This window comes from Cryptomeria japonica, chromosome 6, assembly GCF_030272615.1.
Source record: "Cryptomeria japonica chromosome 6, Sugi_1.0, whole genome shotgun sequence".
Classification (NCBI taxonomy): domain Eukaryota; kingdom Viridiplantae; phylum Streptophyta; class Pinopsida; order Cupressales; family Cupressaceae; genus Cryptomeria; species Cryptomeria japonica.
Window position 1 is genome coordinate 610,803,203 of NC_081410.1, and position 22,633 is coordinate 610,825,835.

The following is a 22,633-nucleotide window of genomic DNA, read 5'->3' on the forward strand; positions in this document are numbered from 1 at the left end:
GGGAGTGAGCCAGTAAGAAAAACCTCCAGTATTGCTCCAAAAAACTTAAGGCCTACCTACCCATTACAAAGAGGCCTTGTGGGCATAATCCAAAATACCCCTCCCCATATTACATAGCATTTCCATTAGATACAAAAGAAGTTGCCATAAAAGGCATACAAAAAGATATCAGATGCATAATCATCATTTCAGCACACTGTGAAGAACACCGCAATAATGGCATAGAAGAACAACTGCCAATTACAACATCAGAACAACAAAAAATGAAGATCCTCGAACCACCCTTGGCTACACAGAACAATTCTCCAATCTATTTATTAGCATAAAACTCAAAAAAGGAAATGAAACCAATGTAAGAGAGCATGCCATAATGAAAACCGATATCAGATAGAGAATAACCCAAATAAGAAGGAGAGCAGGATGCTGAAATCCTGATGGAATCAACAAGAGGCCGAACCAAAAGAACCAAGCAAATGAAAGAAAAACAAGAAACCACTGCATATACCACAACACCTGCAGATTCCAAGATTCAAAACTCAACCACCACCTTCCAAGCTTCAAGAAAATCATTTGAATAAAGCAGCTTACACTCCCACCCAAAATCCTCATCTTAGAACGTATGAGAATGACAACCCCTGGAAGGATAGAAGCACCAAGAGGAAAGAATGTTAAGATCAAAGATATAACAAACTCATATATATCGCAAACCAAATGAAGGAAGACATCATAACAAATATAACGTGAAGCGATGCTAGAAATCTCATAAAAGTTGAGATAAACAACTCGCACAATCATGATTACCAAAAAAAATAATATAATCTTAAACTAATAATTAATAATTAAATTTAAGATTAATTTTATTATTATAATTATAATTATATAAATTTCTATATCAACAACTATGAACCAAAATACTAAATACTATTATCAATTGATCAATTTCTATATCACTGTGTATTTAAAAAATATTAAATAATATCATTAATTCATCAATATCTATTAAACAGTTATTAAATATTACCATCATTTATCAATTTGTATATCAATATTAATTAAAAAAATACTAAATACTACCATCAAGTTATCAATACCTATTAAAAAATGTAGACACCTAAAATTAACATTTGATTAATTTAAGCCTATCAACATAATTAATTAACTTTATTGTGTTATCCTTATTCCTCTCAGAATCAATTAAATCTAATTTGATTAATCTTGTCACTATAGTCCAATAATTAATTTATCAAGTAAATTAATTTCTCCTATTCTTCTAAAGTCCTCTCAATAATTATTTCTTCTAAAACCCACTCAGTTAATTAATTCTAATTAATTAACCTAGTCATGTGATTCCTACAAATCACTTTTCTTAATCCCACTTGACCTAATTAATCCTCCTTGAATCTCTCATAATCATGATTATCATTATTCTCCAATTTTTTAATTCCCACTCATGTCACATTAAACTTTTAATCTCTCGAAGAAATTCAAATTTCTTTGAATCCCTCAATGCATCCTTATTTTGAAATTTTTAATTCCTCAAGTTTGAAATTCAAATTTCTCCATCCTTTATTCCTCTATTTCCTATCCATATCCATCCACTTAATCCATCTATACTAATAATAACCCCCTCCTATCCAAACAAATCCCTCATCCATCTATCCACTTACCAATCCTTGGTTCTCCCTTGTCATTGGTTCCATTCAATCAAATCCTATCCACCGATCCACCCCATCCAATCCAATTTATAATCCAATCCTACATTATCCAATCATCTCTTCCAATTCAATCATTAATCCCATCCTCAATCCAATCATATTCATTCATCCATCCCCCTTTTCATCCTATCTAATCATTTATCCTCCTTCCAATCCTATCCAATCCATCAAACTGAGCTTTCCCAATCTACCTGAGCTCGCACTAACTTGTGCCAAATCCAAGCACTCATCCATACTACGTTAATCAAATCCAAGCAACAATCCTCTCATCTATAGATCTTGCACATCCAACTTGTCTTTTGTCATTCATCAATCAATCCATCACCTGCCCATCGGGATATATCCTTCCCTAGTCCGGCAGTTTATCCAAATCCATATCCTACTCTTGGCAAGAGAAATCAGTTGGTCATGTGCATGTTGTTTGCATGCTTGAGCTTTTCGCTTTGTTTTCATCTTGTGTCCCAGGACTATACTTGTTCAGGACTGCCTTGATCATCCTATATCTTGGTATGTCTTGGATGGTGTATAATGGGGCATAGTTTTCATGGCATGGTGTGTTCGAAGGTCTTCCTTGTATGAACCGACAACCCTGCATTAGTGTTTATCAACACTTGCATGATTGTGTGCAAGGAATTCCTGTTTGACTGAGCATCAGTCCATGCCTCGGATCTTCATATCATCCTAGTTCTTATAATCAGTGGTGTAGACTATCCATGGCAATATCAAATCTAGGTTTGCTCTCTATACTTGCTCAACAAGAAATCCAATCCATCTATCATTTCTTTGTCTCATTTCATTCACAACACTCCAACTCATCCTACTTCCCTCTTTCATTATCTTCATCCTTTCATCACTTATTCTTCTAATTCCTTTTCGAGAGCACACCTGTGTTCTTCGAACCCGCATGTCCTCTCGAGGGGGCATACCACTGCTTCCTCGTCATCCTTCCCCCTCCTCATTCTTCCTCATCTTATGACTGGGGCATCGTGCTACTAGTCCTTATCCTTTTCTTCCACTATGTTTTATTCTTCTTTGATATCACGTCATTTCACGATGCTATATCAAAGAGGGGCAAAATGTAGACACCTAAAATTAACATTTGATTAATTTAAGCCTATCAACATAATTAATTAACTTAATTGTGTTATCCTTATTCCTCTCAGAATCAATTAAATCTAATTTGATTAATCCTGTCACTATAGTCCAATAGTTAATTTATCAAATAAATTAATTTCTCATATTCTTCTAAAGTCCTCTCAATAATTATTTCCTCTAAAACCCACTCAGTTAATTAATTCTAATTAATTGACCTAGTCATGTGATTCCTACAAATCACTTTTCCTAATCCCACTCAGCCTAATTAATCCTCCTTGAATCTCTCATAATCATGATTATCATCATTCTCCAATTTTTTAATTCCCACTCATGTCACATCAAACTTTGAATCTCTCAAATAAATTCAAATTTCTTTGAATCCCTCAATGCATCCTTATTTTGGAATTTTTAATTCCTCAAGTTTGAAATTCAAATTTCTCTCCCCTTTTTCCAAAGGAATTTTATATTCCTATTTATTTTTCCAAGGCACCCTTGATCCATGCCTTCTATCCAAAATCAATCTCAACCCTTCATAATAAAATCAATCTTGGCCCTCCATTGGCCTTCTCCAATCTATAAATTGGAGCCAATTATCCTCACAAAATCCACTTCTCATGCATTGTTATGATGCCCTTTTCTCCTCTTCTCTCTCTAATCTTCTAATCCAAATCCTCTTATCCATCACTCAAATCCAATCCAATAATCCATTAGTCTTGTTAAGCAAAGGAGAGCATTTCACATCACAAGCAATCAAAGGAGCACATCAAGTGGAGCATCATCAAAGGGCGCCTTCACTTCATCAAGCTCAATCTGAGGGAGAGGTAAAGATAGCAAGGTAAAAAGCATTATTTTCAAATTTTTATGTGGTTTTGTGTATGCTTCATGTTCTTATGCTTTTAGTGTTTGATTTGTATGCTAACCACCACTAATCCACCTTGCTCATTTTTCCCCTCTTCAAAAAATACTAAATATTGTCATTAATTTATCAATTTCTTATCAATACCTATTGAGAAAAATAATTATGCCGAAGGCGTCTCTTTATTTGAGATGCACTAATTGATATGGGAAATCAACTGTTCACATTTATTTAGAGGCCTGCAAGACGATTGAAACGTTTGTAGCCATCGATTCTTTTCATTGATTTTTCACATTTTTTGATTGTTTTTCTCACTTTGTATTTTTTCATGGTTTTTGTCCACCTCTCACAATAATCTAAACATCTATTTGTTCAAATACCTTCACCGGCCACCAGTACATCGTATTACTTTATGCCAAATTTTTAATTTTTTTATACACGCGTTTTCCCTTGACGTGTTGTCATTTTAACCTTGTGAATTGATTGAAATTGCTGCCATAAAGAGATTGGTTTCGGTCCCTTTTTTTTCAAAGAATAGCACAATTAAAGTAAATTTTTTTTAAAAAATTACTATGTTGTGTATAAACTATTTTTGGAATTTGTGAATTAAAAAATCAAAGCCAGCACTATAAGAAAAATGAATTTGTATTTGTATGTTTTGCAAGGTAAGCATATATTGTCAATGTTGTTTTCTATAGAAGGACAAAGTCAAAAAAATCATCGAAATTATTGCTAATGTCTTTTTCAGCAGTTTTGTTGCTGATTTGTTTTTTAATACAATTTATATTTGATATAAGATAAAATAATAGTAATATAATATCAAATCATTAATAATTATTATAATATTTAATCTTTTTATCTTATTGTAATAAATTTATATAATAATAGTCTTCAGACATGTAGTGTCACAGTTTAAACACTTTGTTGGTAAAGCGGTCACCAAGGTTAAAAACCCTGCTAGGCCATTGTGCTTGCAGGCCTTGTGTCTTCGTTGGGCCATTGTGCTCATGGGTTTGAACAAGTGAAGTGTGGGGATGAGGTCCCCCTTTTGTGGCCTCACTGGTTCATAGCTCCAAGTCAAAAGTGTTTCAGGTGGAGTCAGAGGGCATGTCATGCCAATGTCACTGGTCACGTTAAAAAATTTACCAAGCATTAAATTAAAAAAAAATCATATAATAATAACAATCATACTAATTATAATATTGTTGTAGTTTATATAAATTACATTTTAAGGATATATAAAAAATTAGAAATATAATAATATAATAATAATGAAATAATATTATAATAAAAATTATAATAGAAGATAATAAAAATAATTAATGTAATATTAGTTACAATATCATAATGATAATATAATAAAAATAATATATTTTTTATTTTTTATTTTTTATTTTGATAAGTTCTACCATTATGGAGGGTAGAGCCCTCTATTAGCTTAAAAAGATTTACATAACAGATAAACCTGGCTGGATTACATAATCTGGATCGGTATACCCCCATCCTCCAAAATCTCCAATGGTCTCTATGTCGAGTCTCCCTGGTCCACCATCTCCTTATCAAAGAACCAAGACAGTGGAGGATCTAAACTTCCCAAGTTGATCTCATAGACTTGGTTGGCTACCATTAGCCAATATGGTTCTGCTGAAAACCCATCTCCAACTTTGAAACCCGCCTCATGCGATCTCCATACTTGCACTATTGGGACAAATAAATTCTTGAAAATTATCCTATCATGTGTGTGATCCCCCCCCGGGGGCTAGCTTCCAATATCCTCACCATCACCTGCATCGTCTACCCATCCTGTATTTTGAAAAGCCTTGGACATTGCTCCTCACAGGTCTCTTCATTATAGGAGCGGCCTATAGTTTCAAACGCCCTTTTAATTACCTCTCAGGGATGCTACTTCCATCTTCTGAATGGGAATCTGCTTGCTTCCTCTAAATACAGGCCCTACCCTATCCCTGAGTGAGGCTCGGCATCCAAAATCACACAACCTGAATTGAGATGTAGGATTTGAATGCTCTCAACCACAATTTAGCTATCATTGGGATCGTCCCCCGACTCCAATCAATTTCATTACAAATCGGTCAAAAAGCCTCGCTCAAAAACCTACCCTCTATCTACATCGCCAGCCCAGAAAGCGACAAAACAGAGGGCACAAATTCTGTGAAACCGACCTCCTAACCTATCCCACTCCTTGATAAATTTGTCTCCCCTTCCTTTATGAAGCAGTCACCAATAGATTTTTTTATTTCATGAAACTTGATTACATCCAACCAGTAACAATCGGGTTACAGCATATCGGCTCAAAGGCTTGGTAGAACATACAGAATGGGTCACAACCGGGACCTTGAATCTTGAGATCTATCTTCTATGCACAATCTAGCTACTTGATTCTATGATTTATTACATCCTAATGTACAATTACAATTATATATACTGATCCAAAGGATCCAGTCCCCAAAAGGGATCAAAACCCGAAGAAAAGGACCTAACGTGTAAAATAAACAAGGTCGGCCTCTGCCAAGAAATTCTTTCGAAAAATCCAAAGGATGAAATGTAGATCGCAGGAAAAGGTCAGCCACATGCCAAAGAACATCGAATCAACGCCTAAAGCTCTGCAAGCTTCAGAAGGGGTTCCAATAGATCACCAAAATAGGTCCAGGCAACCGATAACAAGAACTGTCAACCAGTAATAGGAAACTGTCAAGGAAACCGATAGCGATATCTTGCCGGAAAATGATCCAAATGCGATGCAGTATGGAAGCAAGAAAGATGATCAAGTCTTCAAGTAGAATCCAACTCCACATGATCCAGTGAGCCAAAACCGGGACACACAGAAAGAAAAGTTGAAACTGCAAATAGAAAGGAAAATATTTTTGGTTGATGCAAGATTGCTATGAATCGAGGATGCTCTTGCATCACTTTATGAGAATCTCGCTAAGACCCTGTGGTACATTCTCTAGATCCAACTCTATATCCTTGATATGGCCCTGTACTCCTTCATTGGCCAACCAGTCGGCAGCCCTATTGTTATCCCTATAGGTATGAGTGATCTCGTAATCTGTAAGCATATTGAGCAACTCATATATCCTCGGGATCCACTGTTTGACTCTCCAATTTACAACTTGTCCCTTGGATATTGCATTAATCACAAAAGATGAATCACCTTCTACATCGACAAAGGAGAAACCATTATCCCTACAGAATCAACCCCCTTTTTAATCCCATCAACTCTGCCTCATTGTCGGTTGCAGATCCCATGAATCCATGAGCAACCGCAACACATTTACCAAGCCAATTTTTAATAATGGCCCCAAAACCTACCTCCCCCAAGTTGCCTTTAGCAGCCCCATCAAAGTTCAATTTGAGTCTTCTCGAAGTCGGTTTCTTCCAACACACCACCCTATGATTTCCTCTTTTGGACTTCACAATATTTGTGTTCGTTGTAAGCCCATCCCATTTCTCCTCCATGGTCTTGTCCCCAATATGTATATTTCAAAACCTTCCTCCTTAGAATTCTACATCGCACCACTTCCACAATGGCCTCTCTCATTTTCCCAATTACCACTTCTAGTTGAGTTGACTCCTCACGAAACACTTTGCCATTTCTTTAATAAGAATAATATTATAATAATAAATTCTAATATTTACGCCAAAGGTGTCTCTTTATTTGAGATGCACTACCTGATATGGGAAATCAACAGTTCACATTTATTTAGAGGCCTGCAAGATGATTGAAATGTCTGTAGCCATCGATTTTTATTCATTTATTTTTCACATTTATCGATTCTTTTTCACTTCACATTTTTTGTCCACCTCTCACAATTATCGAAACATTCGTTTGTTTAAATACCTTCACACCACCAATACATGGTATTACTTTATGCCAAAAAAAAAATTATCTGATCCCGAGATATTGCAGCGCGCATTTTCCCTTGACATATTCTCGCTTTAACTGTGTGAATTGATTGAAACTGCAGCCATAAAGAGATTGGTTTCAGTCCTTTTTTTATTATTATTTTCAATGAATGGCACATTTGAAGCTATTTTTTTAAAAAAAATTACTATGTTGTGTTTAAACTATTTTTGCAATTTGTGAATTAAAAAATCAAAGTCAGTAAGAAAAATGAATTTATATTCGTGTGTTTTGCAAGGTAAGCATATATTATCTATGTCATTTTCTATAGATGGACAAAGTCAAAAAAATCATTGAAATTATTGTTGTTGTCATATTCAACACTTCTGTTGTTGGTTTGTTTTTTAATACAATTTATATTTAATATAATATAAGATAAAATAATAGTAATATAATATCAATTCATTAATAATTATTATAATATTTATCTTGTTATCTTATTGTAATAAATTGATATAATTATAATATTGTTGTAATTTATATAGATTACATTTTAAAGATATATAAAAAATTAGAAATATAATAATATAATAATAATGAAATAAAATTATAATAAAAATAATATTAGAAGATAATAAAATAAAAATGTAATATTAGTTACAATATCATAATATCGTAATGATAATATAATAAGAATAATATTATAATAATAAATAATAATATTTATAATATAATACAAATTTATTATAATATCATCATTAATTTTTTAATACGTACAATGTTTGATTTTATTTTAAATTATTTTATTATATTATTCAAATTTTTAGTTTATTATTAACATAATTATTAATTCTATTAAATTTTGAAATTCTCTCATTTTAACCCGATTTCTATCTCTATTATTTCCTCTCCACCCTCTCTCCATCCACATCTTTATTTCTATCTTTCTCTCTATCTGTCACCTATCTCGATCGCCTTATCACTCCCTACATCTCTATCTTCCCCCCTCCATTTTGCCCACATCTCTCTATCTCCTCCTCTTTCTATCCCTATCTCTATCACTCCCTCTTTTTGTATTTCTCGATTTCTCCTCTATCATCTTTAATTCTTTCCTTTACTACCCTTCCCTCCCTCTCTATCCATTTCTATATATATCTCTCTCCCTCTCCCTCTCTAGCTCCATATCTGTATCACTCTCTCACACGCACATACTCTCTCTCTCTCTCTCTCTCTCTCTCTCTCTAGACTTCTAAATCTATATCTCTTTTCCTCTCTATACATGTCCACATTTACTCTTCCATTTCTCACTCTATCTCTATTTCATTATCTCTCCATCTTTCTCCCTCTCTTTCCCTCTATATATCACTTCCTATCTTTGTCTTTATCTTCATATCTCTCACTCTTTTTATATTTATCTCTTACACCTCTATCTATCCCTCTCTTCTTTCGATCTTTGTCTCTCCATCATTATATGATTCTCTCTTCCATCTCTAACTATCCCTCTCCTTTCTCTCTCTTGATCTCTCCCTCTCCTTCTCTCCATATCTCTCTCCTCCATCTCTCTCTCTCTCTCTCTCTCTCTCTCTCTCTCTCTCTCTCTCTCTCTCTCTCTCTCTCTCTCTCTCTCTCTCTCTCTCTCACCCAATTCATTTTGTCATCATTTATATTTCTCACGGAATGAACCTCCCTGCATGCAACCCTGAGCATTACAAATTTTAGTGCTTTCATTTATTTATCTACCATTTCAAATTTTTTTAGCAACTTTTCTTGTTTCCTTCTCTTGTAAAAAGAAGTGATTTGGCTTGAGGGATCAATCACATGCAAATCTGTAGAGGCATGCAAGACAATACATTTGATATGGATCCCATCTAGAATAGGTTGAGTCATTGATCTTGGTAGTCAACCAATTCAGTCATGTTTGAATTCTTGTAAGCTGGTATAAAATTGATTTGAAGGTTTCTTCAAAACACACACATTGAACGGTACGTAAATATACCATAACATATAGACTCAGGATCAAGAGGACATTGTTGTATGAGCTATTATCATTTGCATACACATTTGATGTGTTGGTATGTGCCCAAGCTTGTTTGTTCACTCTTAACACATCCAAATTGATTTTGATCTTTAATGGAGCCTAAAGACATTGCCATTGACAAACAACCTATGACAGACATTTCTTCTTCTAACATATACGTTGCTCCTTGAAATAATCTCTATACAAAAACTTTGTTCGATAGTTATTAAAAGACTATAGACCAGTTAGTAGGAAGATTCTCAATTTAAAGGATACAAATGTTGTCTAATCGATTCAAAATAAAAAGTTGTTGAATCTCAATTATTCACAGATTAAAAATCATTGTTTTATATATATATATATATCCAACGTCATATACAACACAAATGTATATAATAAATAGACCCAACAACTCCCCACTTGATCTTGACCTTTCATAACGATTCGACATATCCATTTTAATTTTTTATTGACAAAGGGCAAAGAATAACAGTCCAAAGCAGTAATATCTCCTAGACCGTGCCGTATTTTACATTGTATCGAGTTGTATTGTTTATCACATTTCACATGCATACACAAATGACAATGCCCGTTACCAAATATGACAAATTGATTCCACTTTTCTTGGAGGACAGTTTTGTCCGATTCCGTGAACGCTGTTCTTGGTATATTTAGGTCAACGATACTAAGTTACCGAATACATTTTTATATACACAAATCTTATCAGGAAAAATGGCGTCCTTTGATAGATCCCGATTTTTTGTCAGATTCCATCAAGAAATCATTTTAGGAAAATGATTTTTATACATAAAATATTTGTAAGGGAAAATGGTCAGCGTCTTTGACAGAGTCCCGGGAGATCTGAAATCTATTTAGGAATATATTTTTGTCCCAATGCTGTATAGATATCTATATATACTAATCTGCTGAGGAATTGATTCCCAAGCAGATCTAAAATCCATTCAATGGAAGGGCAATGGGTGATTTGGCTTTCAGCGCTGGTAAGCAGTGTGCTCGCTTATTTCTTAGTAGATTTAATGGGGAAAAGAAAGAAGAAGAGCAGAGCAAATCTTCCTCCTGGACCTCCTGGCTGGCCCATCGTGGGAAACCTTCTCCAGCTGGGGAAAAAACCCAATGAATCTCTGTGGGCTCTTTCTCAGCAATACGGTCCTCTCATGACTCTCTCTCTCGGCATGAAAACTGCTGTGGTGGTTTCATCCTCTGAAATGGCAAAAGAGGTCCTCAAAATCCACGACCAGAATTTTGCAGGACGGATTATGATAGAAGCAGCAAAGGTGTTTTCTCACCATGAATCTTCAATTGCTTTTGCTCAGTATGGAGATTACTGGCGGAAGTTCAGACGCATTGCCACCACAGAGCTTTTCACTCCCACCAGACTCCAAGCGCTGCAACATCTCAGAAGAGATCAAGTCTCCGAGACGATTCGAATGGTCTTTGAGAAGAAGGGGACGAGTATGAATATTGCAGAGCTGGTGTACTACGAGGGTCTCAATCTCATGAGCAACGCCATTTTCAGTAAGAACTTGTTCGATCCCAAAAATCTAGAGTCTGCAGAATTGAGAAACACTTTTAGTGAAATGGTGAACTTGACCGGAAAACCCAACTTGGCCGACTTTTATCCGTTTCTGAAGTTGGTGGACCCTCAGGGAGTGTGCCGTCGTCTGACAGTCCATCATAAGCGACTACATGAGTACTTAGATGTATTCATACAAGATCGGTTGGAGGCGAGGAGGCAAGGGGTCGGTCTACCCAAGGAAAAGGACTTTCTCGACATTCTGCTCGATCTGACTGCCCATGATTTCACTCTGGTGAATATCAGGGCTTTACTCTTGGTGAGTCTTGTTCAACGCCTATTTTGACTCATTTTTTATTTAATAATATATTTTTATTATTATTGATGAGTCATTTCCTTATGATCATGTAGGAACTCTTGTCTGCTGGTAGTGATACTACTACTACAACAATTGAATGGGTTATGGTGGAACTAATTGCCAATCCTTACGTAATGAAAAAAGCGCAAAAGGAATTAGAAGAGGTAATTGGTCTCAATCGAAAAGTGGAAGAATCTGACATAGATCGTCTACCTTATCTCCATGCTATAGTGAAAGAAGTGTTTCGACTACACCCAGCACTTCCTTTGGCATTGCCCCATAGAGCAGACAACTCATGTGAGGTGGCAGGGTATATGATACCTAAGCATGCCATGGTGATTGTGAATCTGTGGGCAATTGGAAGAGATCCTAAAATTTGGAAAGAACCTTTAAAATTTATGCCAGAGAGGTTTTTTAATGGTGAGAATAGTAAGGTAAAGTATAAGGGACAAAATTTTGAGCTGATACCATTTGGAGCTGGAAGAAGAATATGCTTAGGACTTCCTTTGGCTCATCAAATGGTTCATTTTACTATTGCTTCCTTAATCCATTCCTTCAATTGGATGCTTCCAATAGGGATGAATTATAATAAGATAGACATGAGTGAGACATTTGGAATAGTATTAAAGAAGTCTAAAGAATTGCATGCAATCCCCACACCAAGATTACCAAATCATCTATACTAAAATAATATGTTAGTTCAATAAGGGTCAAAGAGGTTTACGATGAGTTTTTGGCTATGTAAATACCATTTACTAGCTCTTTTACCAAGTTTGATGTAAGTTTATGTTAACTGATATTATGAATCATTAAATAAATATTATGAAAGTGTTTAATGTCTCATGCTTATGTGCCTTGTATGCCTATTTGAATTTCTATTGGTACTAACATTATACTTATCGATGGTGTGTTTATTATCATTAATATAATTCATGCATTTAAATTTTTTTTTTGAAATTATTGTGTTCGGTTGTGTATTATGGGATGTATACATAATGACTTCTATTTTTAAACTATAATAGTGTTTTGGCTTCACTATTCACTATATTTGTTATGTGTCATTATGATGATGGTATTTTGTTCAACATTATGATTGGTGAACTTATTGATTTATGCATCTATGATATCTAAATCATGTTAACTTTAGATTATTTCAATTGAAGCAATTAATTGATAGTGTTTTATTGACATTACATCATGTTGGATTTTTATATTGTGCTTTAACTTAGTAATGTTTGGGTTCATTTATGGCCTAGGAGTTGAGTTCTTAACAGGAGAATCCTTGTTGAAGATACATAAAGAGTCTTGATTGTATATTAATCATATATTATAAATCATATGTTTGTACACTTCACAAGATACAATGTAGGTATGATCTACTATAAGATTATATTTTAATGTCCAATTAGTTCGTAGTAACCCGTTATACTTAACCCAAGAAAATTTTGACCATTTTTTTTTTTTTATAAATTTAATCATTTGTGTTTGATTCAATTGCATACTCTGGGCATCTATCCATTTGGATTAGGCATTCATCCATCCGGGATGAGCATCTAACCATACAGGTTAGGCATCTGTCCATACGGGACATGAGGTTTCATCTATCCAATACGGGATAGGCATCTACCCAAACAGGGTAGGCATCTATCCAACTTGGGATAGGAGGTGCTCTGGCCAAAGACTTAGACTCATCGGGACCATTCGGATCCTAAGTCACTCACTAAGAATTACACTCCTTTAATAGGTGTGCCCCGAGGTCACCGTCCTTAGGAGCAAGTAAAATAATATATTGCAAGCTTGAATTCCACCTTGAAATTTGGCCTAAAGCCTCGGGAAGTCAAGCGAATCCATACGGGATTCCTTTCGAGTATGCGTTGAATTACTTTTTATTTTATTACACTTATCTTTCAATTAGGATTCTTCGCAATCCATCTTCTTACCAAATCCTAGACCCCATCCCCAAACGCCTGAGTACTAGGAACAACTCTGTCCCTAGACTGCCTACATACCCGTTTTGGCACGGGTTCAAGGCGTATAGTATGTAGTTTTGTTTCTAATCTATGGTTTAATGTAAATTGTTTGGTGGGTACGCAACCCTTTCTAGGGTCAATGTCCCAGACAGTTTCTCTGTGGTTGCTACCCATGATGGTAGCATTTAAGCAAAGGCTCAAGGTGGCTTAATGCTTGTGGCCTAAAGCCACTAGGTCCTAATACCTATCATAAGCGTCACCTGACTCAATTGTCAATCGTCAACAACTCTTTGAGATTAAGCCAAGTTTATAAAAGTATTTCACTCAATCAACCATAAAGGGGTTTACTATGGTTTAACTAGCAGATGTAAATCATTTAAAGATTATCTTATTAGATTATCGATCTAAGGGGGATTACCCGCCCCTTGGATTTTAACTTCCAAGTGTCCCTTATTACTCCTCGACGATTTATAGGGATGATGCCAAAGATGTCATTAATGTAGCTTTATTAGGCGTTAGGTGCAGTAGTTCAACACGACGGCATTACCCATAAGCGTGACCTAGAGACACCATATATACGGAATGTTGCTAAGTTTTTTTGTTTCCAACTCCTCTTGTTTAGATTTTTTTTTTTAAGAGGTCCAACTATTATACTTTGGAAGATTAAAATAAACATCACTCTAGAATAATTTAAAGTTGAGACTATTTTGCAAGAATTAAATAATTAAAAGAAAATAACTCATGAGTTTAATTCTACATATAAAGGAAAGAGATTTACTTAAACGTAACAACTTAATACTACTAGGTGGTTAATATTCAAAAGAGAGAGTTATCATCTAGTTCTCGTAAATTGTAATAACACAACTAGTGAGGTAATAATGGCTCTAATTTGTAATTGTATGAAGCGATTAAATGTATAAAAGGTGTACATTGTCTAGCAACTAACAAAAAAATTGCCTCCATCAAGAATTACACTTCGTGTTAGCAAATCGAATATTATAATAATCAATACAATTTATATTCAAGTTCAACTACCTATACAAATCAAAGTTTTTTTTTTCTTTTTTAAATGTTAAAATTATAATCAATTAATTCCAATTAACTTTGATAATTTACTAATGCATTAAAATAATTACCATATGATTAGCTTGTAAACATGTAAAACTAATTTACTAATGTTAATTCCAATTAAGTTTGAAAATTTAATAGTACATAAAAATAAATACCATAATTAACATGTAAAAATAACCCACTTAGTTTATGTATTACTAATTAAATTTATTATTATTATTATTATTCTTTGTAAAAATTTATGGTACCACTTATAACCATAACTTATATTGTTTACTTTAACCTTCTAATCAGTTAATGTAAATCAAATTACATTATTAAAATTATATCAATATGAAAATCGAATTTATAATGGCAAAACGATTTGAAAATTAGTATTACAAATGCAGGAAAAATGAATTTCATAGTTATAAATATAAATGTCAAAGCAAATATTCAAACACCAAAATAGTCAGTTACTTTATTAAACCGCATGGCGAGGTAATTAGAAAATGAGTGGGGAGTGGGAAGTGGGCCCACGACCCCCCCACCCCCTCTCCCCCCCCAACTTCCCACATAAAAAGGCTTTCCAGTATAAAAGGATTCTTTTAAAATGGAAACAACGCGCCCTTTCTTTCCTTTTTTTTTTGAAAAGAAACATTTATATCAATGAATAACTCCCAATTAAAATTTATAATGTATTTCAATATATGATATTATTAACATATTCCTATTTTTTATATATATATATATATGATCTGATTTTTTTTATTTATTTTTTTTGATAAAAATGGACAAGCCACTAAACTTATTTATTATTCATAAATATGTTTACATCGGGTTCAAAAGAGGCATACCGACAGGAAAGAACCCGCAATAAAACCTTTGGTTGTAGCCTTAAAAAAAAAACTAAACACTACCCTTACATCATTTGTTACATATCCAATATGATCCCCCAAACCCCTACATATGAAATTATACAAGGGTCCCATAGGACTTTTACAAAAAAACCAGTCTGCTGCCAAATAAAGGGCTGAATAACAAAATTCCATCAATATATCATGAAGGACCACCAAGGAGACAAGAAACAATAGTAATGTAGGAACTTCTACCAATTGAAACCAAAGAGAGCCTCCTTGGAAGATATGATACTGCCAGAAAACTCCAGCATAACAGCAGCCAAAAAAACCTTTGAATCTGCATCCAAAAACCATACCACCAACTCCAAGATAAAAACAATCAGATATGCAAAAACCAAGAACTATTGCTCTCCTCTAGAGGATCATGGGCTGAATTGGGAGGAGGAATAACCCTCAATGGAAGTGCCAAACAAGCAAGAGCGGTGAACAAAAAGCCCAAAGAAAGCAACGAGTGCAAGGCCTCAAAAACCACCCAAGCTTTATCCACATACTGATTAGGAACCAGATACAACAAAAAATCCATAGAAGCCCGTGTATCTTCCATGGTGTCACAAATCAACACCATTCTTAATTCATACAATAATTGACCAAACCAACCATTAACCATGAGCTCATGGCGAGGAAGAAACCCACCATAATAAAAAGACCCCACATCAAAATGATAATCAGCCAATGCAGAAGAAACCATATCCCAATTACATACTGTCGAAAAAATGAACGTGGAAACCAAGAGGCAGACCAAATCATCGTCAAGTAAAATATCATAACAGATTGTAACAAACCAAGACAAAAGCTTAGCATAAGAAATATGAGGCCAAATTTCCAGCCAACGGCACCTCAGAAGTTTGCGGAATTCAAAAGCCACCGCAGAGAAAACAAATTAAAGACCTTACCAAGCTTGTCACCATTATCCACGTTCTCATCCTCCGATACCCCAACTTCGAGCACCACTCTGTATATACTAGAGGCCATGGAAGATGACATTTGCAGAAAGAAGAAACTCCAGAAAAAACCACATAACCATAAAACCCAAAATGTTGCTTTTCTCATAATAAAACAAGATAACACATGAAAGTATTAATGAAAAACCCACCATCAACTTACCATAATAATAAGAACAGATATGCAAAATATCCATTGCAAACTTCCATGATTTGAACTTTTCACAGGGGTTAACAACCCTGAAAACTGACAAACATAAATGAAAATCAAGAAGGAGAGGACACCACCACCAAAACAAATGATCACCACATAATACCAAATCTGTCATGGCCGAAAACTCACACAGTGCGAACATTGATGCAGTACCAATCCTCAACAAATAATAATAACCCAAGATCGTACCGCACATTAAAAAGTAACACACATACCACAAACCTATGAAGGACCGAAAATAAAAGACATTCAAACTCACAAGCCACCACCCTTGAATATATCATGATCAACCATGTCCTCACCCTATAAATGGCATTATATATGACAGATACAGAAGTATGGTTTCTACATCAGATATAAGGCACATACAAAGTCATCCATAAAGTGAAAAAGAAGATGAACCTGACCAATCAAGGAGGGTGGGCAACCAATCAGCCAAAAAGAAAAGAACTTTGAACACCTTCCCAAACTATCGAAGGAATTTCAGATGAATTAACCAACCAGAAATGAGCTTTACTTTCAATGGCAAGATTTGCCAGGAAATCAGTCACTCTGTTAATTTCCCTATAGCAATGACATATTAGGAAAGAATCAAAAGCATCTAATTTCTATAAAATTTGATCCAGCAAATACTGCAACTTCCAACAATTAGATTTCTTCTTCATAACACTCTGAATAATAACCATTGAATCACCTTCAATTATTGTGTTCTTGATCTTTAGAGAAATTGTCATATCCAACCCTAAAGACAAAGCTTGAAACTCAGCAAAATTGTTAGTGATATAACCAAGATCATGGCATTTAGCAAGAATGAGATGCGCATTATGATCAAAGATAGCCATCCCCACCCCTGCCTTCCCAGGGTTTCCCTGGGAGGCACCATCAAAATTAAGTTTAAAGTGACCCCAAGGCGAAGGTTTCCATTTGGTCAGTGCCCGCTTCGCAAGAGAATTATAACTCTTGGAGATTGAGCCATGAGAAGGTAAAGTCGAGAGGGCTCCCCAAACCCTGGTAATCCTACTATCCCAATGCAAGAAAGAAGATTGACTTCCCAAGTTCTTATAGATATAAGACAAAGCAACCTCCGAAATCGAGGCTTCTATTTTATGCAAAACCTCTGATACTAAGGAAGTAACCTTCTTAAAAATCATTTTATTCTGTTCCAGCCAAATATTCCAAATGATAATAGATTAACAGATAACCCAAAGACATGCACAAAAAGAAGAAGAAAACATGAGAGGGTGGGAATGAAAATGAGAGGCAAGGTCCTTGCCTATAACATCAGATAAGCCCAATTTACTAAGCAGCCAATTCCAACAATCATAAGCAAAATCACAATGGAGAAACAGATGTGAGGAGGACTCCAGGTTCTTATTACAAAGAACACAAGGAAAAGCCACAGTAATGCCTAATCTATCCAACGGCATGCCTATAAGAACTCTATCCTAGACAGCCAACCAAGCAAAAAAACCAGCCTTGGGTAAACAAGTTGAATGCCAGAACAACTTATAGGGCCAATAAGAGCCAAAAGTTGTAGATAAAAGGGAAATATATCCTCCCTTAATAGAATATTTACCAGAAGCATTCCCAGTCCAAATAAATTCATCTTCAGAGTGCGAGAAAGTAATAAATGTTTCACTCAAAATCTTAACAAACTCTTCTTTCAAATGCAAATCCACATCAAGGAAGTCAATCGACTTCCATTTAACTAACTTCAAAGGACCATCCTGAACAATATCAAAATAATCTGCCACAAACACACCCCAAAGAGAGGTGATGAGACCAATCAAGGGAGACCAATCCCTAATACTAATCAAAGAACAATGTTTGTTCCATGATTCATCCCAGGGTATAGCTTTCCTTCCATTATGAACAACCCATGAGAGGCAGGGGATAATAACTGATCTACATTTGCATAAGAAATTCCAAATGACCGAACCAGAAGGTAAATTAGAGAATTTGAAAATACTCTCTTTGGGACCATTATTTAGATATTTGGCAAACATAATCTAATCCCAAAAAGAGGTAGGCTTCTCATACAATCTCCAAACCAATTTGGCCCCTAAGGCTAAATTTTGGGTCTCCAAATTATGAACCCCGATCCCCCTTGAAACCTATGGCAAGCAATTTTTCTCCCAAGCAACCAAAGGCAACCTCTTCTTGCCATCTTTATTATTATAGCAAAGAAAACATCAAAGAGTATCTTGCAAATTTACAACAACAGACTTGGGAGACTCTAAAACCGACATTAAATAAATTGGAATAGAACTCATAACAGATTTAATAAGTGTCAGTTTTCCAGCTGAAGTCAACCATTTGTGATTCCAAGAATGAATTCTTTTTGAAATGGCCGAAGTTACCTTATCCCAAAATCCAAGCCTATCTTGCTTAACAAAAAAGGGAATCCCAAGATAGGAACAGGGCAAGTTACCAATCTGAAAACCCCAGAAGGAATGCAACCTCTGCCGCACCAACAGTGATGTATTAAGAAAGAAGATTTTAGACTTATCAATATTGACTTTTTAACCTGAAAACAAGGCATATTCTTGAATAACACTTGAGATAATCTTAGCCTCTGACAGAGAATAATGCCCAAACAACAGGGTATCATTAGCAAAGAGGCAATGAGAGATAGCTTGAGGAAAATTCAAAAACCTAATACATCACCAAGAGCCCTGTGATCTAGCAGCCCTGATAGCCCAACTAAAGGATTCAACAAGCAGAATAAACAAAAAAGGAGAAAGGGGATCTCCTTGCCTCAAACCTCTGGAAGAGGAGAAGAAACCACAGGGAGAACCATTGAGGATTACTGAAAATCTAGCAGAAGACATACAAGAGCGAATCCATTTTACCCAAGCGTACGAAAAACCCAAACTCAACAACACTTTACACAAAGCATGTCATTCTACTCTATCACAAGCCTTCATCATATCAAGCTTAAGAATCATAGTCAAAGACCTCTGGGAGGAGATAGAATGCAACAACTGATGCGCTACAATAGCTCCTTCCGCAGTTTCCCTCCCTAGAACAAAACCCCCTTGCTCCAAGGAAATAAGCTATCTCTCCTTCGAATATCATTTGGAACATATGGTTAGAAAGAAACAATAGGATTTTAAGAAAGTTATCAGCTTCGCTCTCTGACATTTTAGTCAAGATAGAGGCTTCTATCTCAAAGGTGGATTTGTCATACATTCATAAGAATTTGGAAAATTTGACATCCTTCTCTCATTGGGATGGCAGGATTACAAGGACATGGAAATCTCTCTCTGCCATCCCTTCTCATGGGTCTGTTGCAAAAGGTCTGGTTACTAGTAATAAGAGACGTGCTGCTAGATGGGATCCTCCTCCTTTGGGCCATTTCAAGCTTGATTTTGATGGTGCTTCTAGGGGTAACCCGGGATTGGCTGGGGCTGGTATGGCTATTTTTTACTGTTTTAATAGTTGCGCAATGTCATGCCCTTGGTTCCTAGTCAAACAATTTTGCTGAATGCCAAGCTTTGTCACTTGGGATTGATTTGGCTATTTCTTTAGGGATTAAAAATCTATTGATTCAGGGGGATTCGATGGTCATCATTCAGAGTGTTATGAGTTGTAAGAGTAATTGTTGGCACTTGAAGTACATTTTAGATCATATTTTGGAGAAATTATCCTTCTTTGATACATTCTCATTATCTCATTGTTTTAGAGAGTTGAATAGGCTGGCAGATTTTCTGGCTAACATGGCAATTGACACCGGTGCTCAACTTAAGATTGTGGAGGTAAGTGATATTCCTCAAGACATTTTTCTTAGGTATTTGATCTAATCCTAAGGTTTTAAGGTGATTGTTTTGGGCTACTTCTTTCCTTTATCTCTTGAGGTATTCATATTATCCTCTACTCTGATCAGATTGTATTTGTACCACATGTGTAGATAGGAGGATGATAGGCTCTATTATGTTTCTGTTTACATATGGTGTATTCTTACAATTCTACATTTGGGCTAGATGTTGATGTTTATATCTCATGAGGTGTGGTTAGCAGGTAAACTACAGTTTGCAAATCATTCTAAAGATCAATTTATATTTTGTTGAGGTATGGGTTCTTGGGTATTTGATCTAACCTATGGGTTTATGGTAATTCATTTCAATTTATCTGTTTCTATTATCTCTTGAGGTACTCGTGTTATCCTTTACTCTAATCAAATTTTATTTGCACCACATGTGTAGATAGGAGGATGATAGGATATATTATGCTATTATTTACATATGGTATGTTCTTAAAATTTTCTTATGGGCTAGATGATGCGGTGTGTATCCCATGAGGTATGGTTAGCAGGTAATTTGCAGTTTTTGTCGAATATGCATGTTATTATAAAGATAAATTGAAATACTATTGAGGTAAGGGATATTCCTCAAGGCTATGTGTAAGGCAATAGGATGCCTTGTATAGGCCCTCTATTTTATATAGAAATCACATTTTTACTTTGTGTATCAGTCATTTATAGGGTGGTTGTGTTTTGAGCAGTTTTTTGTTTTCAGTCCTTCATAGGTTGTGGCATGCTTGTAACTTTTTAATGTGCAGTATGTTCCTAGGCTTTTATTACTTGTTAAAGTATTTGTACTATATTTTTGGCCGCCTTGTGTGTGTTCTCGGCCTCGACAGAATTGGTTTTATGTGATAATCATTGTTGAGGGTGGTGTCCTCTCTTGCTTGATATTCATTTATGGATGTCAGTTGACGGGTTGTTAATCCATGTGAAATGTTCAAATCAAGTAAGGTTGCAATGGATATTTTGCATTGCCATTATGGGAAGTTAAGGGCGGTTTTCTCATTTATATTATCTTGTCAAGCAGCTTTTTATGTTTATGTTTATGTGGCTTTTTTGGAGCTCTTCCTCCTACAAATGTCTTCTTCTCTATCTATTGGGGCATACAGAGTGGTTTTAGAAGCCTGAATAGTGGAAGAAGAAAATGAGGACAATTTTATCAAGCTTGGTAAGGTCTTTAATTTGTTTACTCCTGCGGTGGATTTTGGATTCTATAGGCTTATGGGGTGTCAATGGCTCGAAGTTTGCCCTCAGGTTTCTTATGTTGAGCTTTTCTCTCGCTTTGTTACTATTTGTTATGATGTTTTACTTGATGAGGATTTGGTCCGCCTCTTGGTTTCTACGTTTATTTTTTCGACGGTATGTAATTGGGCCTCGGTTTCTCCTGCATTGGCTGATTGTCATTTTGATATGGGGTCTTTTTACTACGATGGCTCTCTTCCTCGTCACGAGCTTATGGTTAATGGTTGGTCTGGCCAATTATTGCATGAATTATGAATGGGATTGATATGTGATTCCATGGAAGACACTCGAGCCTCCATGGACTTTCTGTTGTATCTGGCTCCTCATCAGTGTGTGGATAAAGCTTGGGTTGTCTTTGAGACATTGCATTTGTTGATCACTCTAGGCTTTTTATTCTCTGCTCCTACTTGTTTGGCTTTTCCTCTAAGGGTTATTCCTCCTTCGGTCTCAGCTCATGAACCTCCGGAGGAGAGCACTAGCTCTTGGTTTTTGGATATCTGACTGCTTTTTGGAGTTGGTGGAATGGTTTTTATTGTTGCAGATTGGGAGGTTCTTTGGCTTCTATTAGGCTCAGATGGCTATCTATGGCTTTGGCAGGAACTTACACATCTGTAGTATCTCCCTGGTGGTCCTTCATGGCATTTTTGTTCAGCCCTTCATTTGGTGGCAGTCTGGTTTTTTGTAATTGTCCTATGGGACCCTTGTAAAAAATTTAAAGGTAGGGGGTTGGGGGATCTGTCTGGACAGCAACAAATGATGTAAGGGTAGTGCCTAGTTTTATTTTTTTGAAGGCTACAAACGGAGGTTTTCTTGCGGGTTCTTTCCTGCCAGTATGCCTTTTTTGAACCCGATGTAAACATTTTATTAATAATATATAAGTTTAGTGGATTTTCCACTTTTACCAAATAAAAAATAAAAAATTGATTAACTATTTTATTGGGATTTGATTCACACCGTTTGAATTAAATAAAGTAAAAATTTAAATATTTCTATTAAAAAATAAACCGTATCTTTTATAATTATAATTTTGTATCATGTTTTTGAAATTGTTCTA

The 22,633-nt window shown here is 35.4% G+C and overlaps 1 protein-coding gene across 1 annotated transcript; it reads left to right on the top strand.

The window, feature by feature from the left end:
• The first annotated feature begins 10,580 nt into the window (after nucleotides 1-10,580).
• On the top strand, nucleotides 10,581-12,139 carry LOC131037748 (iridoid oxidase-like). The gene is made up of 2 exons (XM_057969944.2): nucleotides 10,581-11,398; nucleotides 11,491-12,139. The coding sequence occupies exons 1-2, from the start codon at nucleotides 10,583-10,585 to the stop codon at nucleotides 12,121-12,123; spliced, it is 1,449 nt and encodes a 482-aa protein (XP_057825927.2). The 5' UTR covers nucleotides 10,581-10,582; the 3' UTR covers nucleotides 12,124-12,139.
• Nucleotides 12,140-22,633: the final 10,494 nt, after the last annotated feature.